We start from the raw sequence: 26,073 nt of genomic DNA on the forward strand, positions 1-26,073 counted from the left end.
TTTTTTTTTCCTTCCTTACTAAAGCTAAGGCAGGAATAAAACTCCTTCTACTGCACTGGGTTTTTGCTATCAAATTAGTTCTTGGGTATGGAATCCAGCACACATAAATGCCAGAGTAAAAATAAAGACATCCTCGAGAAAACTGAAAATAATTCACAACCAAAATTTGCAACTACATTTATAATGGAAGTATTAGAAATTGCTTTTTTTCTTCTTTGCTTAATAGAAGAGTCCCACTGTATCACATCTGCTGAAGGCAGTCTGGGAAAGAAACGCTTTAATGCTTTTAACTAACCCAGCTGAAAACAGCAACATATTCTGTCAGTACGGTTGCCCTTTTATGATATTCTCTCCTGTTATTTGACATATAGTCCTGTTTGTGACTAAAAACAGAAACATTAAAGTAACATTTCTAGTAATAAAGAGTAAACAAGGAGGACAGTCAATATTTATATACTAAACATGACTACAAAGGACATTCCAATTTGTAGAAAACCCATGCAGCATGTAACACATTAAACCAGATGAAATACTGTAATGTCACTTTCTGCTGCTGCTTTGATAAAGAATATAGCTAGCATTTGGAAGAAGTCAGTCTATATGTGAAATCCTTTTATGTTAGAACCAAGCTACCATGGAGAAAAGTTACTTTTTTTTAGCAAAACAAGCCATTCCGTATCACCATGAAAGGCTTGTACTGTCTTTCTCTAACGTTTCTTCACAAGGTAAAGCAATAGACATTGAAGAAGAGACTGCATCCCATTTAACACAGATATTTTTAACTACTGCGTCACTAATGTTTATTTTAGTAATGTCTGTATTATATCTTCATAGAAAGCTCTACTTTGCTGATGCTTTTGTTGGCATACTATGCTTCAAGACACTGAACGTAATGAAGAATAGCAAGTTCTTGAAGTCCATGATGCTTACAGTGAATTATTTGCTATTTCATTTTTTATACAGTTATTTTTCATCAAAGAAACAAGATGGCTAACTATCTTCAAGATGAAAATCAAATGCTATTCCTCCAGATTTCTTCCCAGAATTTCATTTACTCTAAACATTTTTTGGATACTGAAAGCAGCCATCATCAGCATGACCTTCTCTTGTTCTCCGTGATCTAGAATTAGGTTGGAACTTTGTGAAGCCATTTTTATTACAGCACTGTTCATTTGCTTTTTTTTTTTCCCCCCCTGAAAACAGCCAGCATTTCTTATTGTACTGTCCTGGTTAACACACCTTCTAAGCACTCTGTTCCCTGCTCCTATTTTCACTTTTCTTGTAGTACTTTGCACTTAAACCTTATCAGCCCCTTAGGCCAAAATAAATTTACCCAATAGTAAAACCTTGACTCAAGAAGATTCAATCAATCATTTTCAGCAACTGCTTCAGCCTCTTGGGCAATTTTCACATACTTCCACAGCTGTTCTCATTCTGACATTTTTTTTCTTATACTACCCTATTATTTGTTAAGCATAGCTATCTTCTGTTTTTTATGAAAATGTTTAAAAGACAGTGCATGCTTTAACTCCATTATTTCCCAGTTCCACTAATGCCTATTTATTTAGCCTACAAAACAGCTTACTGGAAATAAGCTTCAGTAATGTCAGCAACTATGATATTGTTAAAGGACAGTAACAGCAATTAATCCATTAGTCTTCACCTCAGCTTGGTACTTCTGCTTTAGCATTTGAGGCTTTGCAGTTCCACAAGGTTTTTCTGAAACATGACCCAAAGACTATTACAATTAATTTCCAATTTCTCTATTATTAAGTCATTTGTTACTCTTGATGAACTTACACTGCAAATATTCTTTGTGTGGAAAGCGTGTTCTAGTTACTGCTTTATTTTGCATTGTTTCCTTACACCATTTTTAAATTTATCAGCTACAACATAAGCATCTACTACTACTCAGGATGAATTACCAAATTTAATAACAAAGATACTTTTCCCCATACTGCTAAATTTAACGATGTTCAAGATTGATAAGTCTAAAAATCTCTATTACTGGCAACAGCCAAATGTACTGAAAAAACAATACAACCTTCTATTAAACAGACTTTCCTACCCATTACAAGTTTGAAATACTTTTACAATAGTGGCAAGTAAAGTAACCAGTCTGAGAGGGAGCACTCACTGTTCTGCAGTTGTCTTCATACAAGATGAGAGACAGCAACTAAGTAGAACTACAGCTTATACACTAATCCCACACTGAATTAGAATAGTGAAGTAGAAGCCACTCAGATTCCTCCTTCAGGCTGACAACACCAAGATTTTCTCCTCATAGTTGCCCTCTGGACCCTTCATCACCTTCACAGCACTACTCTGGACACTAACAGTTGCATAACTTTCTTATATTGCGGTGCCCAAAACTTCACACAGTACTCAAGGTGAGGCTGCACCAGCACAGAGTGGAGTGGAACAATCATTTCCTTTGGCATACATTACTTTGGATGCGCACAGTTTTACATCCTTATATTGTGGTACCTACACCCAGTGCTGGAGGTGAGGCTGCACAGCACAGAACACAGTGGGATAAACCTCTTCCCTCGCCTGGCTGGCAGTGCTGGGCCTGACGTACCCCAGGGTACAGTTGGCCCTTTGGGCTGCTAAGACACACTGCTGAGTCCTGTGGAGCCCCACTAGTGACTGGCCACCAGCTTGACATAACCCCATTTACTGAAAATCTTTGAGCCTGAACCCTCAGCCAATTGTTCACCTATCACTTCATGTTGTCGCCTAGCTGTATAGTTTATTCAATGCACCTTAGAACACAAAATAATTCTGAAGGAGAGGGTCTTAGCTGTACTGCCCAGTACCCAAAATAATCATTTTACATTTTTAATAGTATAATATACACAGATACACAGATGAAGTATGACATCTGTCCCCTTATGTAAGACACAACTCTGACTTTTTTTGTACTTTCTAGAATTGTACAAACCAGACTATCTTTTGTCTATCCTTTGAAAGAACTACCCATCTTTACTGAACTCTCGCAAATAACAAATAAACACTCAAAGCTCTAAAAATGAGGAGAGGAAAGATCGATAACCTGTAGGATCCACTTTAGAAAAGGACATAAGGGCAGAACAGGTCAGTGTGTTCCCCAAAGAGTGCAAACTGCTTTATTCTTCCTGTTTTTCTTTAGAGAAAAACATGAAAGAAGCAATACTGTAAGATCTTGCAGGTACAGATAATGACCAATATCTCACTGAAGTATGGAAAAAGGAAAAGAATTAGTTTTTACAGAACCTGAAGTATAGCAAATAAGTATCAATTTTCATTCCAAAGAAATGTAAATTTATTGGAAAAAATAAAAACATTGGCCTTTCTCCTCCTTTCTCGTCAGGGAGAAAAATGGCTTCTTCAGCCAATTTATCTCAAGTTATCCTTTTTATTTCTTAAGATAAATTGTGAAAAGGGGAAATAATAAAATCACATCCACAAGGAAAAACATCAGTATCAGTTCAGATTTTTAAATACGAGAAGTACTACTTTTTACTACTGAAAAAGCCTTTATTTCCCCCAAGTACCTTCAAATGAAAATCTGTTTTAATATGCCTATTTCTGTACTGTCACTACAAAATGGAACTAGTTTTTTTTTAATATATTGACCATAACAATTTCAATCTTCTTGTTTGAAGAAATCGTATCTACCCCAAACTTGCTTTTCTAAAACATATCTTAGAAAATGAAAACACTGTCAATTCACAGAATCTCATAAGAATGAGAATTAGTTTTATCTCCCACATAATCTCAAATTTGATCCCAGTTGGATGAAAAAAAAAATCTTTTTTATTTTATTTTTTTTTTCTGGAATCAATTTTAATCTGACATTTTTTGGAAAACAATACAGTTGCAAGTATTCAATAAATTTCCAGATTTCTATTCATATCTCTTAAAGAATCTTTGGAACCTTTCGACAGCCAGAATTTGCCCCACCGTAGAGTTAGCTAGAATTTCTTCCCCCTTCTGTTTGGTGTGATTACTTAAAGGTTTCTGTTTTCTTTCATGTAAGTTTTCAATTCACATCTTTCTATCCTAAAACAGAACTTTTCAACCCTCAAATTGCCTCAACCCAGAATTTGATTGTGCAGCTGATTACAATACGAACTGAACAGGCACACTAGGCTGTAGCAAAAAACAAGTATATATCACATCAATCCTAACATGTTGTAGATAATCAATAAATCCATCAATAAATGGATAGATAGATTCTGAAGATGTACTTTTTCTTGTTGTATCTGTTTTCAGAGATTGAAAACATGCAAAGTGATCTATGTTATACTTCCTATTTAATATATGACTATTTTGTTAATTGAAAAATTAAGATTCTTTCCTGACCTTCGGTAACTTCTAAACATGTGTTCTGATTTTTTTTTTTTTTTAATATGGCTTCTGCTTACCACAAGCTTCCTTACAGCCAGCCTCTACTAACATTCACCAAGCATCCAAAATCATTTGGTCATTTTAATACCAAGTACCACTCTCCTTCACACAAGGAACTCATTTTCCTCATGAGGCAAAAATTTCCTCCAATTAAGAAGATTCAGTTTATTTTTATCATGATAAAATGACACTAAAGTGGTGGTAAAAAATCAGCACAAGATGGAAGAAACTTGCATGGAATGCACTATACTGCCATGCTGAGTCAACTTGTCTTGAGTGAGAATACACAGCAGGCCTGAGAATGATAACTCTGTTCCCCAAAAAAGTTAAAGCCTTTTAAGGTTTTGAACTTTTTTAACTTTCAAAAGTTAAAGTCATCCAGCTAGGCAGAAGGCAGTTAATATTTTCAAGGAATCAGGAAGACAGCCCATTTTCTAACTTTAGAATATTTATTTTTCCTTACTATCAGTTATGGCAATGTTGTAATATTGTATTCCAGAGGAGTTTTGGAAGGTGTTTAATACAGTGATCTGAGAAAACATGCCTTCTTTTCTTGAAGTATCAGAATCATCTCAAACAAACAAAAAACACATCTTACTTTCAAAGCCTTAAAGCAAAACATCCTTATATTGAAAGAAGGTAAGAAAGCCAATGTTTGCAGCAGCTCAGCGTGGTTTTACAAAGGTTACAAGAATTTTCTATATATTTATCTTGAACAGGTATAAAAACTAACATCTTTTAAAAGATTTACTCTAATTCTGAGGAATAAATTGATCAGGGGTGAGACTTTTAAAAATCATTACAGTATTAGAAAATAATATCTAAATTTTACTTTAGGGTACTGCTCTGTAGGTTTTCTATTACTGCTAAAACATTAATTATTTTTCAGAAATAACTCCTGGAAATGTAAATCAAAGACTTGTATATACAAATACTTACTGCAGGTATCAGTAACTTTTTCACTTCTTCAACAGCCCTCTTCAGTTTTATTTCTGCTCTGTTTTGAGCATCCTCCACAGTGATAAGTACATGCAAATCTTCATTCAGATGTTCCCAGTTGGGCTTGCCTCGGTTCTGTTCTTCCTGAAATACAAACCATAGATTCTGTGAAGCATTGCTACATTCTGTATAAAAATAATAATAATAAAAAAAAAACAAACAGTAGATAAACTCATTTATGTGAAGAGCACAAGCTGTACTTTCAACAAAAGACAGAAGAAAGGAAAAGTCTCCTTGATACTGTGGAGACAGAATTTTGTTTTATGTGGTTATTTAACAAGAACTTAATTTTCAAAATGTCTTTTAGAAAATGTCTGGGGGGGGTTGTGTTTTGGAACCGTCTTTTTTTTTTTTTTTTTAGAACACTTCAATTCTGAACAATATCTTTCTCAACAAGAACACAAGAACACAAAGTACAAGAGAAATACTATTGCTTCCATTATTCTCTTCAGCCTTTCAAGGGTTAAACAGATGAAACATACTTTTAAGTTAAGAAACTCAGTATTTTCAAGAGAAGTGAAAACAGGCACCATACACAGAGAGTTCATTTGAATCTCCCCAAAGGACGAGAGTGCAATTCTTCAGAGTCGAGGACTGCTTCTCAATACTCATGGATGAACAGTTTGAAACAAAAACACATTAAAAAGGGAACTTAAGTTGTAATTTTCAAAACATATCTACATGTAATGGATGGAAGGAGAAAGCGAGGAGGAGGTGACAAGGCTGCTTTAATACTGTTCACAGAAGACCACATAACAAGACAGTCACTATTGCACTGGTATTCTGTTACATCATTGGCATCAACAAACTTAAAGATGAATCTTAATAACAGTTTTAAAGGAAGAGGAAGGCATGCTAAAGAATTTTTTTTTTTTGTAAGAAATACTTCTAAGCAACAGATATCAGTATGTTTAACTTACACATTCTGTTATCCATTTTTTCAAAAACAAAATTAATCCAACAGAGAAAACTTTCCAGCTCTATTTTTATTAAATAGTGAAGTAAGCTAGCTAAACTTAAATATAACAATATTTATAATTTAATAGAATGTGTTAAAAAAAGCCTCCTTCTTGTAAAAATAACTATAGCTCACATTTAAAAAAAATGAAGGCAAGTAATGTTAATTGTAAAATGTGTCTTTTACCCTAAATTTAATCAAATTTCCTCCAGGAAATCAGAAAGATTTATTAGCAGCGAATACATGCGGTACTTTATATTCATAAATACCTGAAAGAACATTCTAAGGAACAGTGATCCATCTTTAATTCAGCTGCTTTAATTCTGAAATGTTTTGCGGAATAGACAAGGATGAAAATGGAAAACCGTGAGAGGTATATGGAAAATTTATGTAAAATAATCAGTACTTCGAAGTAAATTTCCTTTTACTATTCTCTATGTAACATGCACGCATATGCACAAGTTCCCATTATCAGTCACTAAGATTTTTTTTTTTTCATTTTATTCATTTATAATAAGAACAGAGACTTTTTGATTAGTTTAGAAATATCATCTCAGGCAGTTTTTTAAACAACAGTAGGAGTAAATATATATCTGTAAATTTCAGAAGCTAGAAAAAAAAAAAAAAGGCTCTTACTTACAAAACCGGACCTGATACAAAGTACAGGTGAGTTATAATATGCTCCCTGCTGGAATTTAATCTTTTGAGAAACTATCTTACCACTAGGTATTCTCAGCTTATTTCACTCAATCATGATCAAAACACCACAATTACGACTTAAACAATTCCTTTTTTATGTTTTTCAAATCATGACAAACTTTACTTATATGAAGCAGTGCAAAGTATTAATGTTAAAATTAAGATGAATCAGATAAGGATCCTAAGCCAGCAGAGTGATACAGTGAAGAACATGCCACTCTCTTCTTGCATGGATAGCTGGTGAACTGAAATAGTGGGAAAGGTATTGGTACGCTACTATATTAAATGCATGATAAACTGCACAAGCAGCAACTCTCAGGAAATATCAGAACACAATGAACAAATGAGGAGGAGAGCTTTCCCTACATAAAACACCAAGTTCTCTTCCTAAAAAAGAAGGAATGGCTAAACACGGTTTCAGCTATAGACCAATGCAATAGCAGCACACAATACAGGTACACAGAAAGAGGCCTGCAGCGCTCCAATGATTTCTTTCACAACAAGATCAGAATGGTACAAAGTCTCACTACCTTTAAGAAAGAAAAATAAAATGTACATGGTCCCAGTTGATACATGTCTGCATTGTAACCTTAAGACTCAACAGACATTCTTTATTACATTACAGGGTCGTCTGCCTCTCTTTAATTTGGTACTTAAATATTTTGGATTAACAAAGTCTCCAGTATTGATGCTGTGGTTCAAATTAATCTGTTGTAGTATGAACAACTTTCTGTTGCTTTTTTGTTTTGTTTTTAAAAAGCTGCATGTAAGACAATACAGAGATGATACCATTAGGTATCACAAAGACTTACACACCCCCAATTTATTTTTAAGTGGAAAGCACTGTGTATAAGTTCAGTAATCACAGGAGCTAATAGGTCAGATCTCACAGCACAAGCAGTCATACAAACACTTGTTAAGATAACTGAACTAGCATAGGGGATTTACTGCTCTTTTACTATGACCATAAAATATTCCAACACACTAATAAAAGCCTTGCTGCCATAGAGAGCACAATTTCTTAAATCAAATGGCAAACCTGTAACAAGATTAAGGAGAATGGAAGTCTACGCAATGTATATTGAATACACAATTAGATACAAAAGAGAATAGTTGGGAACAGGCTTCAAATTTCTTCTATCTCAACATGCTTGGACTTAGACTTCCTCCACTGCTCCCATCGTGTTCAATAAGGCTTCTTTCCTAGTAAGTTAACAGTTTTGCAAATATCTGTCATCTTGTTTATTAAAAATTGAGTGAAAAGTTACGTAAATGGCTGGGTTTCCTTGGTTTGCTTTAAAAACTAAAACCAGGAAATTCAAATATCCCCTAAATCATTAATTCCAACTGAGTCAGATCCAAAATGCACTACAGGGTTATGCTCATATGATGAAAGAAACAACCTGTGATCTATTCCAGTTTAAAGGTACAACTTTTTATGCTACCTTAAATCCTGAAGGAATGAGCTGGGAAAACATTTTCTTCAAAGTAAAACACTATAATTAAAACTTCTCTTCTTTATGTAACTAGTTTTGAAAACATCTTTTTCCAGTGCTGCAAAAGGCCAAACAAGTAAATTAAATATATATGCAACTATGCATGGAAAGTATCCTTAATATTCATGAAGTAGAGTCTGAAACTTATGGTTTCTGGCTTTTGGATGGAAAAAGATAAAATGATAACCAAAAGGGAATGACAAGGGGTTACTGTAGAAAGCATTGTTGTTTTGGTTGATATGGAGTTAATTTGCTTCACAGAGACTTACATGATGCTGTGCTTTGGATTTTTGATGAAAACAGTGGTGATAACACACCAATATTTTAAGATGTTGCAGAGTAGCGCTTATAAAGAGCCAAGGACTCTTCAGCTTCTCATGCTGCCCTTAACAGGGAGAAGACTGGGGGTGCACAAGGAGCTGGGTGAGGACAGAACCAGAACAGCTGATGCAGACTGGCCAAAGGGATGCCCCATACTGTAACAGTGCCACGCTCAGTAAGAAAAACTAGTGGAAAAAAGAAGGAAGGGAGCGACATTCTGAGTAATGACATTTATCATTAACTGTTATGAGTGATAAACCCTGCCCGGAAGCGGGTAAACATCTGCCAGCTGATGGAAATGTAGCAAATGAGTTCCTTGTTTTGCTTTCCTTGTACATGCAGCTTTTCCTTTACCTAGTCAAATGCCTTAATCTAAACTCATGACTTTTCACACTTCACTTTTCCAATTCTCTCCTCCACCCCACTTGGGGAGAGAGAGTTACCTCAACACAGCTGCCTGCTGGGATTAGACCCCAAATCACAAATGATGGCTATCTTCACTTTGACTTATAGATAAGACAATCAGATTGTTTCACGGCATCACAAGATGAGATAAGAAGAAACTCCTGAAGACCACCCACTCCAATCCCCTTCTCAGCGGCAGAGTCAACTAGAGCAGGTTGCTAAGGACCAGGCTTTGAGCATCTCCAAAGCTGGAAATTCCACAACCTCTACAAGCAACCTATTCCAACAGGTTGTTGACCGTTGACAGCAGTCATAGTAGAAAAACTTTCTGTTGTGTTTAAGTGGAATTTCTTATACTTTGGTCTGAGACCATTGTTTCCTGTCTTTCAGCAACACTGTCAAGTTTGGCAAATCTGCCTAAATAAAGACTCGTATGGATGACAGAAAATGCCTTGAGAACTGCTTTTGGATAAAAACATTCATTAGCACAGCAGGAAGGCCATGTGTGTAGAAGAAAAAAACAGCACCAAAAAAATGAGAAAAAAGGATCAGAAAAAGTAAATTGATTACATATATTCAAAATTGCATAATGTATACAATAAGTAATTTACAGCATGAAGATCTGACGCATTCCTGAAATTGTTTATGGAAGAATTATACAGAAAAAATGGAGGTAAAGAAGATGCAGGAAATTACAGTGTAAAATGATGTATGGCACAAGCTTTGGGAACAACAGTATTAGAAGAGCTTAATTACAGCCAAACTATCCTGTCTGCTAAATTAAAGAACATTAACAGTAATATAACTGGCAGATGCAGTTTCACTGTGCTCCTTGTCTGGCAGAAATTTCACTACCCTTAGATATAAATAATAATTCCATAAACAGATTTTATTTTCATTTTGCTGCCTGTTAAGTGTATGCTTATTATCCTCAAGGTACTTGTATGCAATAATGGACTTAAGGAACCTGTTCAGTATTTAACTTGCTATTAAGGTCACTGGGTCAAGTAGCTTAAAAAAAAAACAACAAAAAACCAACTCAAACATCTTTCTACAATTCCTTGAAATTTAATTCCACAGAAATCAGTCTGAGGTACTGTTGGGGCAGGGGTGAGCGGGGGGAGAGATAATTAGTTCTGTTGATGTTCATTTGTATCTAAACAGCTAAACAGCCAAGCTTTAATAATAATTTGTTCCATGATGAGAAATAATGACATCCAGATTCCTGTTGATTTCTGTCCCAGGAACAGAAATAACACCACACGCAAGTTTGCCAGGACCTACTGAACCAATACGAAGCTGAAGGTGACAGTTCCCGAGATCACATCATCACCAAGGACAAGACATGGTGTCACCATTACAAGCCTGAGTTAAAATGGCAGTTCATGAAGAAGCGATGTGGATTCTCCACCAATGAAAAAGTTCAAGACATAGCCCTCAGTGAGTAAAGTGATGTGCACTGTCTTTTGGGATAAGAAAGGGTTGATCCTTCTTGATTTCTTGGACTCAGACAAACCATCAACTCTGTCTGCTACAGTGCAATGCTAACTAAGCTGAAGAATCAAACTTCCAGTCAGGCCGGAAAAGAAGACAATCTTTCTCATACATGTTTTAAGATCGTGGGGCACATTGCTGATATTGGCTGGACTGTCCTACAATGCTCACTCTTATAGTCTGGATTTCGTGCTTTTTGACTTCCATCTGTTTGAGCCAATGAAATATGGACTGCATGGGCAACATTTTCACAGCAACAATGCCATCAAAGCAGTTGTGAAACGTGGGTCATCTCCACTGGTGCAGATTTTTAGAAGTGCAGCAAAAATGCATACATAGCAATGGTGACTATGTTAAAAAATAGGGTTTTTTTGTAGCTGAGAATTTGCTCAGTGAAATAGTGTTATTGTGCTCTTTGCATCTGTTGTTTCCAGGTAAAGAAATAGGGGGCAGTACTTTCAGATTGACCCATGCAAGCTTACTGTTAGCTAAGCAAAAAAAGATGACTAAAAACTCAGCACATCCCTTCCGCTTGTGCAGGGATGTTAATCTATGCCTCCGCTCTATCCAGCCAGCAATTTTCAAATAACTTAAAACCCCAAAGAATGCTACATTTCTGTCAAGTTTAACTGAAATTGTTCAAGATAATCAAGTGGTGAAGAGGAAAATATTTTGAGAATGAAGGCACACAGTCACAGAATACTTTAATTGAGAACATTTTTAGGTCTCAGACTTTACTTCTCACAACAAAGTCTCCAGACCACAGTATCATCATGAACTAAAAGTAATTAAAAAACAGAACTGGTGAAGCAAAATATGGTCATTTCCAGCTGTCAAAATGCCATTAAAGAAAAATGAAAGAAACATTGAAAACAAATACTTTGAGTTGTATAGATAGACAGGGATATATTAGTCAGACAACAAAGAAAGAACATGATCCACAAAAAACAGTGTTTCCCACAAGGCTTTTATTTTCTTTTCAGAAAGCTATGGACCATAGCATTAACTCCCATCCTGTGCAGTTTTTCCAACATAAATGCATACAAATTCCAAAAAAATATTGGCTGTTACAAGATACAAAACAGCTCAGTAGCAGAGACCTTTAAAGCCCCTGGCTCAAGGGAATGCTGAGATTGTACCTCAGTAACCAAACACATCCTGCATCAACAGATTATTATACTGTATTCGCTAACCCACAAGTTCTTCCTACTGAATGACAAAAAAAAAATACAGAAAAGCTGGACTAAAACACAATTTTTGCATGTAACATCAACTTGAATGCTAAAATTAAAAGGAATCAGCATACCCTTATTCCTTTAATCTAAGTAAGGGTTTAATTCAGTGACATTCTAAGTACTTTAATTATAATTATCTTAAGACATAAGAAACAGTATAAACCATTCATAGCCACTTCTTAGAGTAGGTATGATGCAGAAAGAAGAAATTTAGCTATTTAGTACAGTTACCATAACGTATTTTGCCTAATCAACTGTGCTACAGGTACTGACAGTAGTTCCACGAGAAGACTTCTGTTTCATAATGAAACTTGCACAGATATTTGTTTAAAGAGCCATAACATTAAAGGGTATCCTGAATTGGAAGAGATCCAAAAGGATCATGAAGTCCAGCTCCTGGCTCTGCACAGAACCAACCAAGATTCAAACACTGTGTCTGAGAGTGCTGTCCAAACACTTAGTAAACACTGACTGCTTCAGGAGCCTGTTCCAGGGCCCAACCACCTCTGGTGCAGAATCTATCCCTAACCCTCAGCTGTCCCTCCCCAACACAGCTCCATGTCACTCCCTCAGGCCCTGTCGCTGTCACACAGAGCAGAGCTCAGTGCTGCCCCTCCACTTCCTGTGAGGAGCTGTAAGGCTGCCCTGAGGCCTCCCCTCAGCTCCTCTTCTCTGGGCTGAACCAACCCAGAGACCTTAGCTGCTACTCAGACACCTTGCCCTGCAGACCCTTCACCACCACCTTCATAGCCCTCCTTTGGATGCTTTCTAATAGTTTTAAATCCTTCTTACACTGTGGACATAAAACTGAGGAACAGTTTAAAGAAGCCACGTGAACTTATAAAAAGGTTAACATGTTGATTTAAAGCAATTTTAAAACAAAAACTGAATTAACTAGAAAGAGACAAATTGAAGGTTACTGAAGGAGAATTCTAATCTTGCTCTAGTTTAAGTATTTTTTAAAAATAGTTAATATGTTCTATATCCATGCAGCAATGTTAGGTTCCAACTTATGAGTTATTTAGCATACTAATACTATTCAACCACTAATAAAAATCAAGCCAGTGGAACTTAAGAATGTTTTCCCTAACATACTCATTATTCCCAATCTTTACTGGGTCAATTTTTAATGAGTTTTTGACCAACACTGCAATCATCTTTTTCTGCTAACTTGGTAAACAAAACAGGGACTATATTTTAAACATTTGCCACTTAAAAGCTGGTTCATCACTCTCATGAAATTATTCTACGTGAAAGCTCGTTATGTATGTTCCCAGGGACAGAACAGTTATCTTAATTATCTGATATGAAGCAACTTGTTCATATATGTAAAAGCTAAGTATTAAATATTAGTATGAAACAACAATTGTAAATAGAAACACGGTAGTGCACCAGATAGTTCTCAACTCCATTCCCCCTACCCCCCTCCCCCCCCCCCACGAAAATCTAAGTCTTCCTAGAACTGGTGAGCAAAAAACACCCTGAAAAAGAACACCCCACCCCAAACCTCTATAAACACATGATATACTCCTGACGTTAACATTTCAATACTAGTTATTTTAGAAGTGGATTGCATACAAAATAAGCACTTAGGTAAGTAGCAAAAACAGATTTCTATCTGACGAAATGCCAAACCAGCTCTCCAGAAAACCAGTTGAAAATGATGCACTAATTACAGTATCTGTTTGAACAACAGGAGTAATTTTATAACATGAAGGATCAGAACACACTGATTGTCCTAACCCCTGCTGATAAACTGCTTTAATTGTGCAGTTACAGTCAGGCAAATTAACATAGACTTTTGCTCCTACTGAGTGTCTAATGGTGGCAGTTTACAAGCAGCAAGCTGCTGAGAAAACAATGCAACAAAAGAAATGCTGAAGAAAGAACACCTGGTCAGTGAGAACACTAGCTTACTTCACACCTAAAAATTTTGATCAAAACTTTCCTCCTATAGAAATAAAAGATCAATTATTTTAATTAATACAGCCACATATTCACCATTAACTTCAATGGCAGACAAGTTAATGTTATTTAGTATGTCTTTAATTATACAGTATTATTCTATACTAGTCTCTCCTCATGACAATTCTGGATTAAAAAGTAGTTCTCTTCCATCTCATTAAACTGTCAAGCACTGTTCAAGGTGATTATCTTGCAAATCTTAAATACTTAGAAAGCAAACAATCAAAAACTGATGACAAATCAACCTAACGTTTAAATGCATAGAGATTCTGTCCAAGCTCTCTCAAAGCCTCAACACATAAATGGTTCTAAGGAAGCTATTACAACTACTGAATTTTCAATGGTACCATCAGTGTAGCACTACTCAATAGCATTGGTGTCCTGTTTTCAGATTTCAGATTCAGAATATCAACTCAGGGACAGAGTTGATATTCTCCATTATGTCCTGTACGATACTATGTTTTGGCTTCTGAAGAAAAACAATACTGGTAATGCACCAATGTTTCAGTTGCTGCTGAGCGGTTTTGCAAAGAGCCAAGGATGTTTCATTCCTCTTTCCAACTACTATCTGTAACTTTAATTAACAGTGACTACAACAGATAATTGTGGCCTCCGCCTTTACTGAACTTCAACAATTTTCATTTTTCTAATCCATGTTTTATTTCCTCTCTGCCTTATTTAGACTTGTTTGATGCTTCACATTGTAAATCTGGTCAGTGCACGAGTCCCCTCCACTTTTTGATAATTTGAGGTACTAATTTCTATTTCTCAGTTAATCTCATCCGCATACAAACACCATCCCAGCTCCAGATCTTCTATGACAGCTCCATACAGAAAGGATGTTGAACAAACTAAGAAGGTCCAGAAATAACAAAAGAGAAATCTACTTTCCTTAAGGTGCTGCTCCTAAATAGTCTAAGCATGAATTCCAGCATTTTTTCACTCATGTTAAAATCAGTAAGAAATGGACAAAGCTACATTAAAAAAAAAAAAGCAATTGACAAATTCATTAGGACTGGCTGATTTTCGTTCACTTCAAATCAAGTTTACAGCACTGCTGAAGAAAAGAAAAAAGAAATACAAAAAGAAAAAATGTATTAGTGATCTTTTGAAGGTATGCAACTAAATAGCTGCTTACACAAATATTTTAATGCCAACATTCTTAATTCCATAATCTCCATTGGGATTGCTCTGCATAAACTTTGGTGAAGGCCTTACAGGATTATACTGAAGACAACTTTATAAAATGATAACAGTGTCACATCAAACCCTCATTATAAAAAAACAAAACCTCATTACTAACCTCTTCTACATCTCTTCAGGAACTGTTTAACTTCTAGTAAGAAGAGTAAAATTTTACTCTCCTGATCTTCACACAAAGTATTGGAGAATGTCACTACAGATTTTATTATTATTACTACTTACAGAAACTTAGAGCAGGCTTGTTGATTTAACTTCAGTGTGCCAAGAAAACTGAAACATACCACGTCTTAACTCATAAGATAATCTGTGAGTTTCAGATATGATTAAAAAAAATGCACAGAACTACATTCAGAACTGCTAACAAAATTTAAGAAAATTAAAAACTTCTCTATTTTGCTTCCATAAAACAACAGCACCAAAACAAGAACAGAATTAATAGTTGTTTTTTCTTTTTGTGGTCACACCAACAGTACATTACCATCATTCAAGTACATAAAAGTTACTGTTTCTTGAAAATGAAAGACTTGCAATGGATGATTCTATACTAAAGAAATTTGTCAAAGCAATGAAAATAAAGGATACTGGACTCAAACATTATTACTTAGGTAGTAACTAAGTATCTAACAGCTTTCTGAGCCATAAATAAACTGTTCACTCTCAATGAAGTTTAAAAAATTTGAAATAATATATAATGTATTCATCACCTTTGGTTTTTTTAGATGAGTTGTTAGGGGCAGGTTGGAGAAGAAAAAGGTAAACAAAAGAGAGTAACTTCAAATTGTAATATCTGTACCTATGAAACAGTCAGAAATACTTTACTGCTGGGCAACAGGAGTGGCAGCCAAATGCAGGAAAGAGGTTGTGTTTAGAACTGTCAAAGCCCTGTTTAATGCCAAGGTCAGATACATATGCTTGCAATACTGGAGTTCTAGCTCAAAACCTGTATCTTTTACTGCTTGGGAATAGCTCATTTGGTTCTAGACAAACAATTTGTCAAAACTCTATGTTATGTTTAAGAACATCAGTAAAAAAAAGGAGTGGAGGATGGTGGAAATAACACAGTAATTTGTCATGCATAAGCTTAAGTGACATCACAAAAACCCGATCTTAGTAAAAAAACAGGGTATTGGCATTGATATGATTGCATCTTAATTCCTCTTATTTCAATCCTTGGAATTAAATCTCCACTGAAGAATTCTTCAAAGATGCACTGAGGAGGTGTTTGAATCAATCCTGCTTGCTATAGGTCTGAAGGGATGGCAAGAAATTTCTCATGCATCGAGGCAGTTAAATTGTACCCTGAGTAACAAGATTCAAATCACCTCTTAGGCCAACAGGACAATGTGGTGCTAACCATAAACCACATTCTTTCATAGATGGTTGCTTAAACAAATACTGCTAACTTCAGTATCTGAGCTTATAAGTTAGAACACTGGTCTTACAGTCAATTTGGAAGAAAGGCTTTCTCAAATCACAGTTCCTAACTACTGAGACCAGGTTTGTTTTGTTTTTTTTTCCCTTCCTTCTGTAGAAGGGTTTTTTCTTTGCATCAGCAACAGCTCTAAACCCATCTAGAGCCAGTTCAATGCAACAGCAAACTAGTGCTGTCAGATTAGGTTTCCGCCTCCTTAGCACGCTGAACTGGCTCGGTGACACATCCCAGAAGTAGCAGACTGAGCACAAAGGACAGCACAGAAATATACATTTCTAGGAAGCTGCCAACTGTCAGTCACACCTTCAGCAGAAGCACAGTCAGCCCAGTCACTCCCCTGCAGCAGGAAGCAGCAAGCCACTTACAACAGGCAGGAGGATGAGGTAGTCCCAGACTCTCCTTGACTTGTAACATTCTAGATATTCTAAGCACTTACTGACATTGTTTAAGTCAAATGCTATTTCACATGAATTGCTACTTAAATGTGAAGTATTCTAAAAATTCATCTTCCTGTCACCTCAAGTTAGGCAAACAAAGTAATCAACATTCTCAGCTACAAATATTGCATCTCAGTTGCTCACCTGAGAAATCAGCACACTACACCCCATTTATTTAAAGAAGGATGTGCCAAAAACAACAAAAGCAACTTATCACTTATGGTATACTGATGAGCATCAAGGAAAATCTCATTTACACAAAAATAGAATTATTTTAGCATCTTCTAACATGAACTTACAAACCCAACTCTCTTTTTAAAAAACATGCAACAGGAAACATCAGTTGGTTTTACTCTCTCTGTTTCCTCATTCATTTTACAGCAGCAATAGTGCCTTGTTACAACATAAGACATTAAAAAACAAAACAAAACAAAACCATCAACCAAAAATCCCAAGCCAAAAACCTTTTGTAATTGCTTAGGAGTGCTTTCCACCAAATGAATGATATAATTAACATGTCACTCAGTTATTTGCACTCCCTCATCTCTTCAGTGATTTTTTCAACAGTACTAAGTTCTGGATTTTCAGGTTTAAAAAAAACATTACAAGTATGCATTGTATTTTGGACTAGAAAGGGATGAGACAGAAGCAACGCTCAGAGTTAATTCTGCATTTAGCCGCCCTCACAAAACTATTATAGAAGAGCTTTATCTTAATGACAAGGTAGTGCTGAGCACATTACTTGGCCATAGCTATCAGCCCACCACTTAAATGGTGACTAGTTCTGAGCAAAGTTTGTCTCTTTTTATCTGCTCCTTTTTCCTCTGGAGACAACTGGGTCTTTTAGAGAAGAAAAACAGTCAAATTAATTGACTAACATATGAAATTCATTTTCTGTAGAATGTTCTAAACAGACATTATGCTAAATTCTGTGTTAAACTCTTATTATGTTAACGAGTATACATAGTTGCTGTCCAGACAGGATATCCGAGCTTCTTTACCACTAGGAGACAACTGAAGAGCTAAATTTCAGCGTGACTTTAACCCATATTCTTACTGGTTTGCTCTGCAGCTAGAAAGCTCGTCCAATAACGGCAATGTTCGCAATACAGTAATTACTTCCATATTCAGGCTGAGGCTCCATTTGTACAGTTTTTCTGAAGGTGGTGAGTTTGTTGGCTTTTTCATTTTGGCGAATGGGACACATGAGCTTCATATTATCTGTTTTAGGTTCTTAATATGGAAATGCATTTATCAGTGAGTAAATACTGTAGTACATTGTTGCTCATGATTTATCCTGCTTTTTCATCAACAGTGATGATGGAGCAGAACAGTGTTGAGTGGAACAAAGCACAGCAGTTTATACAGCATTTCTAAATGCTATATAAAGAGGTACCGTTCAGACAAATTTTAGCACATTTAATATTAAACACGTTAAATATTAAATGTTAATATTAAATACGTTAAATATTAAATATTAATATTAAATGTGTTAAATATTAAATGTTAATATTTTATCTTTTCTTTTTTTGAACTATTTAACTGGCAAGCTTACTCTAAAATAATTTAGCCCTACAGTGATTACACAAGTCTATATTTAAATATCCTTAGTTCTTAAACCTTTTACTCTCCCTACTCCTGAGACAGCTCCATTCTTTCCATTAAGAGAAGGATATTTAGTTGTAAACAAATAACCTGGACAAGAGGTCAAGACAATTGAAAAAAGATACTAATGCAAATTAAATAAATAAAAATTGCTATTACAAAAGTGAAATTTCAATGTGTGATAAAGAGAACAGAAAACTTCCCAAATTTGTCACTGAGTACAGAACTGATAATAAATATTAAATAAATTTAAGCTGATTCCTTGAAAGAATTCAGAACTACTGCATCAAATGAACTCAACACACAAGCCCAGAAACCAGAGAGAGAGAAGAACCACACAGAACAACATTTACAGTATGAAAACATAAAAATATAGATGCAAAAGCAAATCCTTGATAGGGTAACCACGTCATTTAAAGTGAGTAATTTTTAATACATTCCAGTGCATTATCAGATATGTGCAAAAAATTATTAATAAAAATTAACTGCTTCTAGTCCTCATAAGATAGATTTCAAACCTATTTTTTTGTTTGAATGCCCACTATGTATGTTTACCTGTTCCCCCCTCCCCAAATTTTTGTAGCTTAAATTAACATACTTCCCAGTAACAAAAGTCTGGAAGTAAGACAGTAAGGTTGGGAAGTAAAGGCCATTATGTGCACGCTTTTTTGTGTTCTGCAACAGTATCATCCATCTTAGAAAATACCACCACACAGTGTATGAACTGAGCATAAAAAGAGGTGGCTTGCCTCCTTCTAAATATTTCCTCCTTCCCTAAGAAAAACAAGCATATTCCCTAAGATGAAAATGTAACTCAGCAACAGATAACATATTCACAGATTTTTTTCTGCCAGTCATCAGCTTCTGATTTCCTACTTTTTGACTACACAGTCGCATCCTTCCCAACTCCTCTCCTTTTTGAAATGGGCAGAGGTATTAACTTGTCCACACTTTATGATCAGTACATCTTGGTAGTTTTTGCTGGTTTCATATCATTACTAATTATTATTACCATTATTTCAGTCAGTTTAGAAAGCTACAATAGCCAAACAAATTATTAGCTAAGCAGCAGAGAAATGTACGGAAGACTTGACTATCCACTCTCACTGGCAGCAAGCTGTCAAACCAGATTAGCTATCCTGCTGAACTATACTTCCAGATTAGGAGATCAAGACTTAACTTCCTTCTTGTCCTCATTGTAGTAGCCCTGGAAAATGTTCAAGATGCCTCCTCAACAAGGTAAGTTGAGCGAAATAGTCCCAGACATAATCCTCTACTCTTACAAAACTGAGCACATTCTACACTTTTGTTGATAGAGCCAGTGAGAACGTTCAAAAGATAACTAGTTTCCTAACTGAATAGGTTTGAAAGTTCTTTATAAAGCATTCCTAAAAATGAGGAAAAAATGAACAGTGTCAGAATTCTACTTGTCATTAATACCCTCCACATGATATATTTGCATACTGCCAACAAAGTCGAAACAACCTTACACATCAGCTATTATGTTTAAATCTTTGCACTGAACTGTGACTTAAGAATTCATCCAATATCACAGGTAATTTTAACTACTTCTGAATGGGAAAAAGATACTGAAAACATTGAAAAATTCTAGCCTTTTCCCCCCAAAACAGCTCTGGTACTTCACCAAGTGTACAGCTTTGCCTCACAGTCCTCAACTAGCATCCATCTAGCATCATTCATGATCAGAAAGTCCTGTCTGTTTCAAATGTTTGCATCTTTAAATAAGAAAACTGAACATATATTCCATATTTTGTGTGGCTGAAAACTGAGTTGGGTAGCTCAGATAATCTAAAGATATGAAAAGCATCATCTGTATTGCCTATCAAGATTACAGTCACTCAGCTCAACTAATTCAAAAACAGTTTGTAACACTTTGCCTAAAGCCTGCAGTTCCAAAAAGTTCAAGCTATCTTGAAGTCAGTGCTGCTGGTCCCACCTTGACATTCCTTCTTGCTTGCTATCCAGTTCACGGCACTCAAGAACACGAAGTTTCCAGATTTAGCATTCTTCTGGTTTAGCACTGGAACAGCTCATCAGTCATATACATCACTAGTAACTGCCACTGGGAAGGAAAAGCCTATTCCTAGCCAGGGCTGTGTGAGCAGTACTGGACAAAGTGTTGACTTAAAATTGTCATACGAACAGTACTGGAATTGCATTTTGACATACTTAAAGGAATCAGATTTTCTCATGAGCAGCAGTAGGCCATTAAAATGTCACCAATACAGCTGCATAGTTCCCTCTTGCACCTCCAGTACAACTTTCAGTAAAGAGGAAAAAAAAACAACCAAACCTGCTTTAAAAACACAAGCAACACCTTCAGGAGATAGCCAACATGAGGTCTCAGAAATGCCCCAGCACAAACATAATTACAGGTTTCGGCCCAGTACATAAGAGATTGTTGAATTTATCGGAGAATGCTGAAGAGCTGATTACAGTAACAGCAGTTGGAGATAGCAACATTAGATCCACCGCTGTTTTGGGGTTGTTTTTTTTTTTCCTAAAGAAAAAAATGACAGTGATGAACCCACCCCCAAAAATTTACATTTTGAAGACAGGTTTCAAAGAAAAAACTTCACCAAATATCTAGAAGCCCTTACTAATCTTAAACTCATATAGTTTTACACCAGTTAGGTATGCATTGTGTGTAACTGAAGCAATAAAAGCTTAAATATATTTTTTTCCTCACATCAAGCACACAAAGCAAATCCAATGCATTCCCCATTTGGGAAGGGAGAGCTGAGGTTTCTTTTCAGCTAGGGTCTCCTCAAGTTGTAGGCAACTTGCACAAAACTACTGGAATGTTTACAGTAAGTAAAACATTTACTTGCCTCTACCTCCAAAACTGCTGGATCATGGTTGTCTCTGCTCTTAAAGGAGACCTGAAAAGCAAAAAAAAATTGGGCATGTGCCCTATTTTGCTTCTTTAAGATGTTTAATAGAGGCATGAAGGGTTGGAATTAGCATTTTCATTTTATTCTGTGATAGACAATTTACTCCTTCTCATTTATACTTGAGATTTATATCCCAAGAAACCAAAAATCCGTAAGACAACCTAGGTAAGTGTGAACAATGTAAGACTCAACAGAAACACAGAATAAAGAACTTCAGTTCCCCCGCTCCTTTTCCCTAGTCCCTTGAAGTTCTACTCCATTTGCATGATTGCTAACTAAGTAAAGAGATTCTGTGTTAAATATTCCTTTACAATCACCACTGGCTATTTGTACACTTACTGTAAATTACCATTATACAAGCTATGAAAGGAAAATACTCCCCACTGAAATTCAACTGGGATGTATTTTAAATTTGTAAGATAAAAAGCAATCAAAAAAAGTTCAAGTCATTTTCAGGGCCTCTTAATGTTGTAAAAAAGCAAAATAAGCACAAAAAGTTTTTAGAAGTTCTTTGCAAATAGTAAAGCAAAAAATGAGAAAGAGTAGAGAAAAAAAACAGCTCATGAGCTGAATAACTATTAGAGAGCCAAACACGTCTTTCTCATACACTATTAAAATGGCTGTAAAATACAGTTTATACGTGCTATAATGATACAGTCAACATAAAAGCTGCAATCATTTTTCTAAAAAAAAGTCTATTTCAGCTGATAGCAAGATACTAAATTGCTACACAGTAGTAATTAATATTATTCATGTGAAATGCAAATAAGTGAAGAGGATAGTTAATTCTAATATCCATTACTGTTAGGGCAGGCCAAGAAGCTTAAAACAAGAAAGCAGGAGAAAGCTTTCTTCGAGCTTTGCCTGTCTAACATGTATGATGTTTACCAGAGTGCAGATAGTTACAGGTAGCAGAATTCTCTAAAACAGATTCATCCTAACTTTTCTCAAAATAAGTTTTTCTTATAAATGAAAAATTACATGGCTGTAGCTACCTTTACACATTTTATTCATTGAACAGAGCATCATTTTAAAAGATGATACAGTTATCACAGATAACATTCAATGGTTTAGGCTCCTTTTATTCCTTTCACTCAAACTTCAACAAAGTAATTTCTATGTATGAGATGAGAAAGACATGAAGTCCAATTTTTATTCTAAAAAGGCAAGTTTAAAGTGTTGCTCATGAAAAATATGTAACCATCAAGAAAACAAAAGCCCTCATGAACAGGGAATGAGATCTTGCTGTACTGATAAACCTGAATCAGTCAGCCTCATCACCATTCTATGACAAAAGGGTATTTTGTTTTGATACACTCAGATCAGAACACCTGGTGACACAAGATACAGTATAATAAGCATTTCTTTCAGGAACAGCACTGCTGTATCTAATTTTTTTTCAGATAACGTGAACTCCAAACAATAGCAGGCCAAAGACCTGAGTATCTTCACCTTAGTTCTGTTCCTCAAATTAGCTCTGTGTAATAGCAACAAGGATTCTAATTTTCCAGCTGCAACAAGCATCAGATCCCAGCTGAAATATAACAAGCATTGAAGGAAATTCTCCAACAGTGGAAAAACTCAAAAAATTCACACTAGTTTATTTTATTTTATTTTAACAGTGAGATGAACTCTAACCTGAGGGTGGAATAAAAAAAAAAATCCACCTGTATTAATTTAAAAATATAGTAAATAAGTCAAAATTGAGAAAATTGGTTCATAAGAATAACTTCTAGCTTCGCAAGCCATAGAATTGCAGTCTCATATACGAGATTGTGCTCTCAAAGTCAGGAAGAAAAAAAACTTTATTCTATTTCCTATTTTTCACAGATTTATTCTATTTCCTCCTCTCTCTTGAACAAACATCCCCTCCATCTAAGTCTTCCTAATTTATTAGGCAAAATAAACTAGAAGTCAAAGTGAAAACTGCTGAAAGTAGTCAGTCACATACCTCAGTACCATGGAATCTGAAGGTGAAGTTTAACTCTTCTACTAAGCTTATTAACTCACAATTAACTCTCATTGAAAAGAGCTATCCCGACTCCGCTTCTTTCCCTGCGCTGTTGCTACTGCTTAATCAACTGCTCAGGAAGCAAATCAAGAAACTAGCAAACTCAGTTGACTTTCAAGGACGTCTTAAAACTTTCAGTGGGAACAGACCATTAGAGCAATCCAAGTGTAATGCCATTGCATTCACAAAATAACTTCAATAATTTGTGGTAGCAAGATTTTTTTCTTTGAGGATTAACTTACAGAGCCCAGGAACTTCTCTGCTTTAGAGTCTGCAATCCTCTTCAGTCATGTATAATTGTACAGAAAACGCTAAGATTCTTTGAATCCAATTTTGATCCAAAATAAGTGTGGTTATTTCAACACCTACTATACAACAATCTGGGGAAAAAAACACCACACAAGTATATAGCGTCAAGTTAATTTTAAGTTTACTAAACAAATCAGTGACACCAAAATATCCTACCCATTTTAATAATGTTTTAGACTATTTTACTCTGCAACATCTCCCACCCACACAGCTACTTATCTCGATGTCCCCCTGATGTAAGTATTTCATATGAAGCATTAAATGCAGAGGAATAAAAAAATCTGAGGATAAGCTACAGGAACTGTAAGGATACTCCCGACTGATGGCACATATGCAGCTTTTCTCCACAGCAATGCTAAGTAATCTGAAATTTCTTCTCTGCTACGTGTTACAAAAAAATGCCTAGTTCAAATACTTGCATTAAGTTCTTGCTACAAAATCATATGGTCTCATAGGATAAAGCACCTTTACTAAAATGCACAGAAAATTTAGAAAAAAAAATGATCAATAGTAGTGTCTGATAACATTTTTTCCTCTGTTAGCATAGCATGTTTAACTATTTAAGAAATTGCAATAATGATTTACAAGAGTCAAAAAAAAATTTTTAGCGCCTGTCATGTATTCAGCCAAATGTATGTAGTGTAAGACTGTATACGCCTTGATTTCCTCCCTGTCCAACACCCCACCCATTCTCTGCGGGTAGAGTTATGATAATTCACTTTCGCAAGCAGAACATCATCCATCTCTTAATGTAAGTCTGAAGCTTACAGGATTTTAAACACTGAACAGTCAGTAGGCAATATACAACTATTCAACAAAGCAGCACTCAAGACCCAGAAAGGAATAAAAAGCTACACTGCAGTTGTAATGGACAAAAAGTAAGAATTGGGAACAGTGCATCTTTTACAAAGAAGCTGAAAGAGATGAACAGGAAAACACCACAAAGATAAATCAATGAGTGAATAAGATACTAAAAAACAATTTAGAATGCCAAAAAACAACTGAATCACAGAAAAGACTCCTATCATTGAGACACAGGATATCTTGAAAGGAGATATGTTCTACAAAATTGTTAAAGTGCAGCAGCACATCCAGCAAATATAAAATTGGATCAGATTTCTAATTTGGGAATGAAGAAAGGATGAAATCACTTAAGCCACAGACCTATTAATTGTCATGTTTTTCAAACAGCTGAAAATCAATATTGGATTACTCTAATATATACACAAAGTAATTTCCTCGTAAAGCATGGATTTGAAAATTGGCTGGAAAGGTTAAGAACACTTTCCTAACCATTACTAGCATGAATGAACTTAAAAGGTTGTCTTAGTTTCAACTGGGATGCAATTGTATTTTTTTTTTTTTCCAGTGTCTCGTACGATGCTATGTTTTGGTTCAAGGAGAAAAACACCATTGATAATACACTTATGTTTCTAGTTGCTGCTAAGGGTCAAGGCCACTTTCAGCAAAGGGCCCAAGGAACTGGGAGGGAACAGAATTAAGAGTAGCTGACTTAAACTGGCCAGAGATATTCTGCACCATATGATATCATGCAGGAGTTTTGAAGGGGGTAGGGGTTATCTTTCTCTTTTCCACTGTTCAGGAGGCTAGCTGGGCATTGGTCAGGGAGTGCTGAGCAATTGCTTGTGTATCACTTGTTATATACATTTATATACACTTGCTATATACATACATACATACACAAATTTATGTCATTAATACTATCCTTTTCTCTATCTCAGAAAATAGTTTTATCTCAGCAAGTTCTACTCGTTTTTTTTTTGTTTGTTTGTTTGTTTCAGTTTTATCTCCTATCCCACTGGGAAAATGTGGAGTGAGTGAACAACCGTGTGGTACTGAGCCATCTGCTGGGTTAAACCACAACAAAGGTCCACGTCGCTTGTTGTAGAATCAAAAGAGGCATGAATAATTTTTAAACAGATCTTGATGAATAATACGAAGATTTGTGTATAAAAATAATAAAAGCACTATCTAAATTTCTTCATCTCCTCAAGAGCCATCCTTATATCCAAATTACAACTATGAGAGCACAGGAAATACATTAGCTGTGAAGTTTCTGGTGAAAAATTTGCGACATCCATTAAAAATACTCCAGATATATAAATCTGTGAAACAAAGAAGTCGTAAAATACACTCTTTTCATTTGATCTTTTCAAACAAATTGTTTTACTATAAA

General features: G+C 35.5%; 1 protein-coding gene across 2 annotated transcripts in view; it reads right to left on the reverse strand.

Moving 5' to 3' along the window:
• Window positions 1-1,188: 1,188 nt before the first annotated feature.
• The window catches only part of QKI (QKI, KH domain containing RNA binding), a 63,719-nt gene continuing 38,834 nt past the window's right edge, over window positions 1,189-26,073 (reverse strand). Inside the window, exons 3-4 of one of the 2 annotated variants that reach the window (XM_019612868.2) lie at window positions 21,500-21,544; window positions 1,189-5,475 (exon numbers count right to left, since the gene is read on the reverse strand). In XM_019612868.2, coding sequence (XP_019468413.1) covers window positions 5,278-5,475; window positions 21,500-21,544 — 243 coding nt within the window. In that variant the 3' untranslated portion in view covers window positions 1,189-5,277. Of the gene's footprint in view, window positions 5,476-21,493; window positions 21,545-26,073 lie in introns of both variants that reach the window. The other variant, XM_031552441.1, reaches the window with a different exon arrangement.

The sequence above is a fragment of the Meleagris gallopavo genome, chromosome 2 (assembly GCF_000146605.3).
Source record: "Meleagris gallopavo isolate NT-WF06-2002-E0010 breed Aviagen turkey brand Nicholas breeding stock chromosome 2, Turkey_5.1, whole genome shotgun sequence".
Classification (NCBI taxonomy): Eukaryota; Metazoa; Chordata; class Aves; order Galliformes; family Phasianidae; genus Meleagris; species Meleagris gallopavo.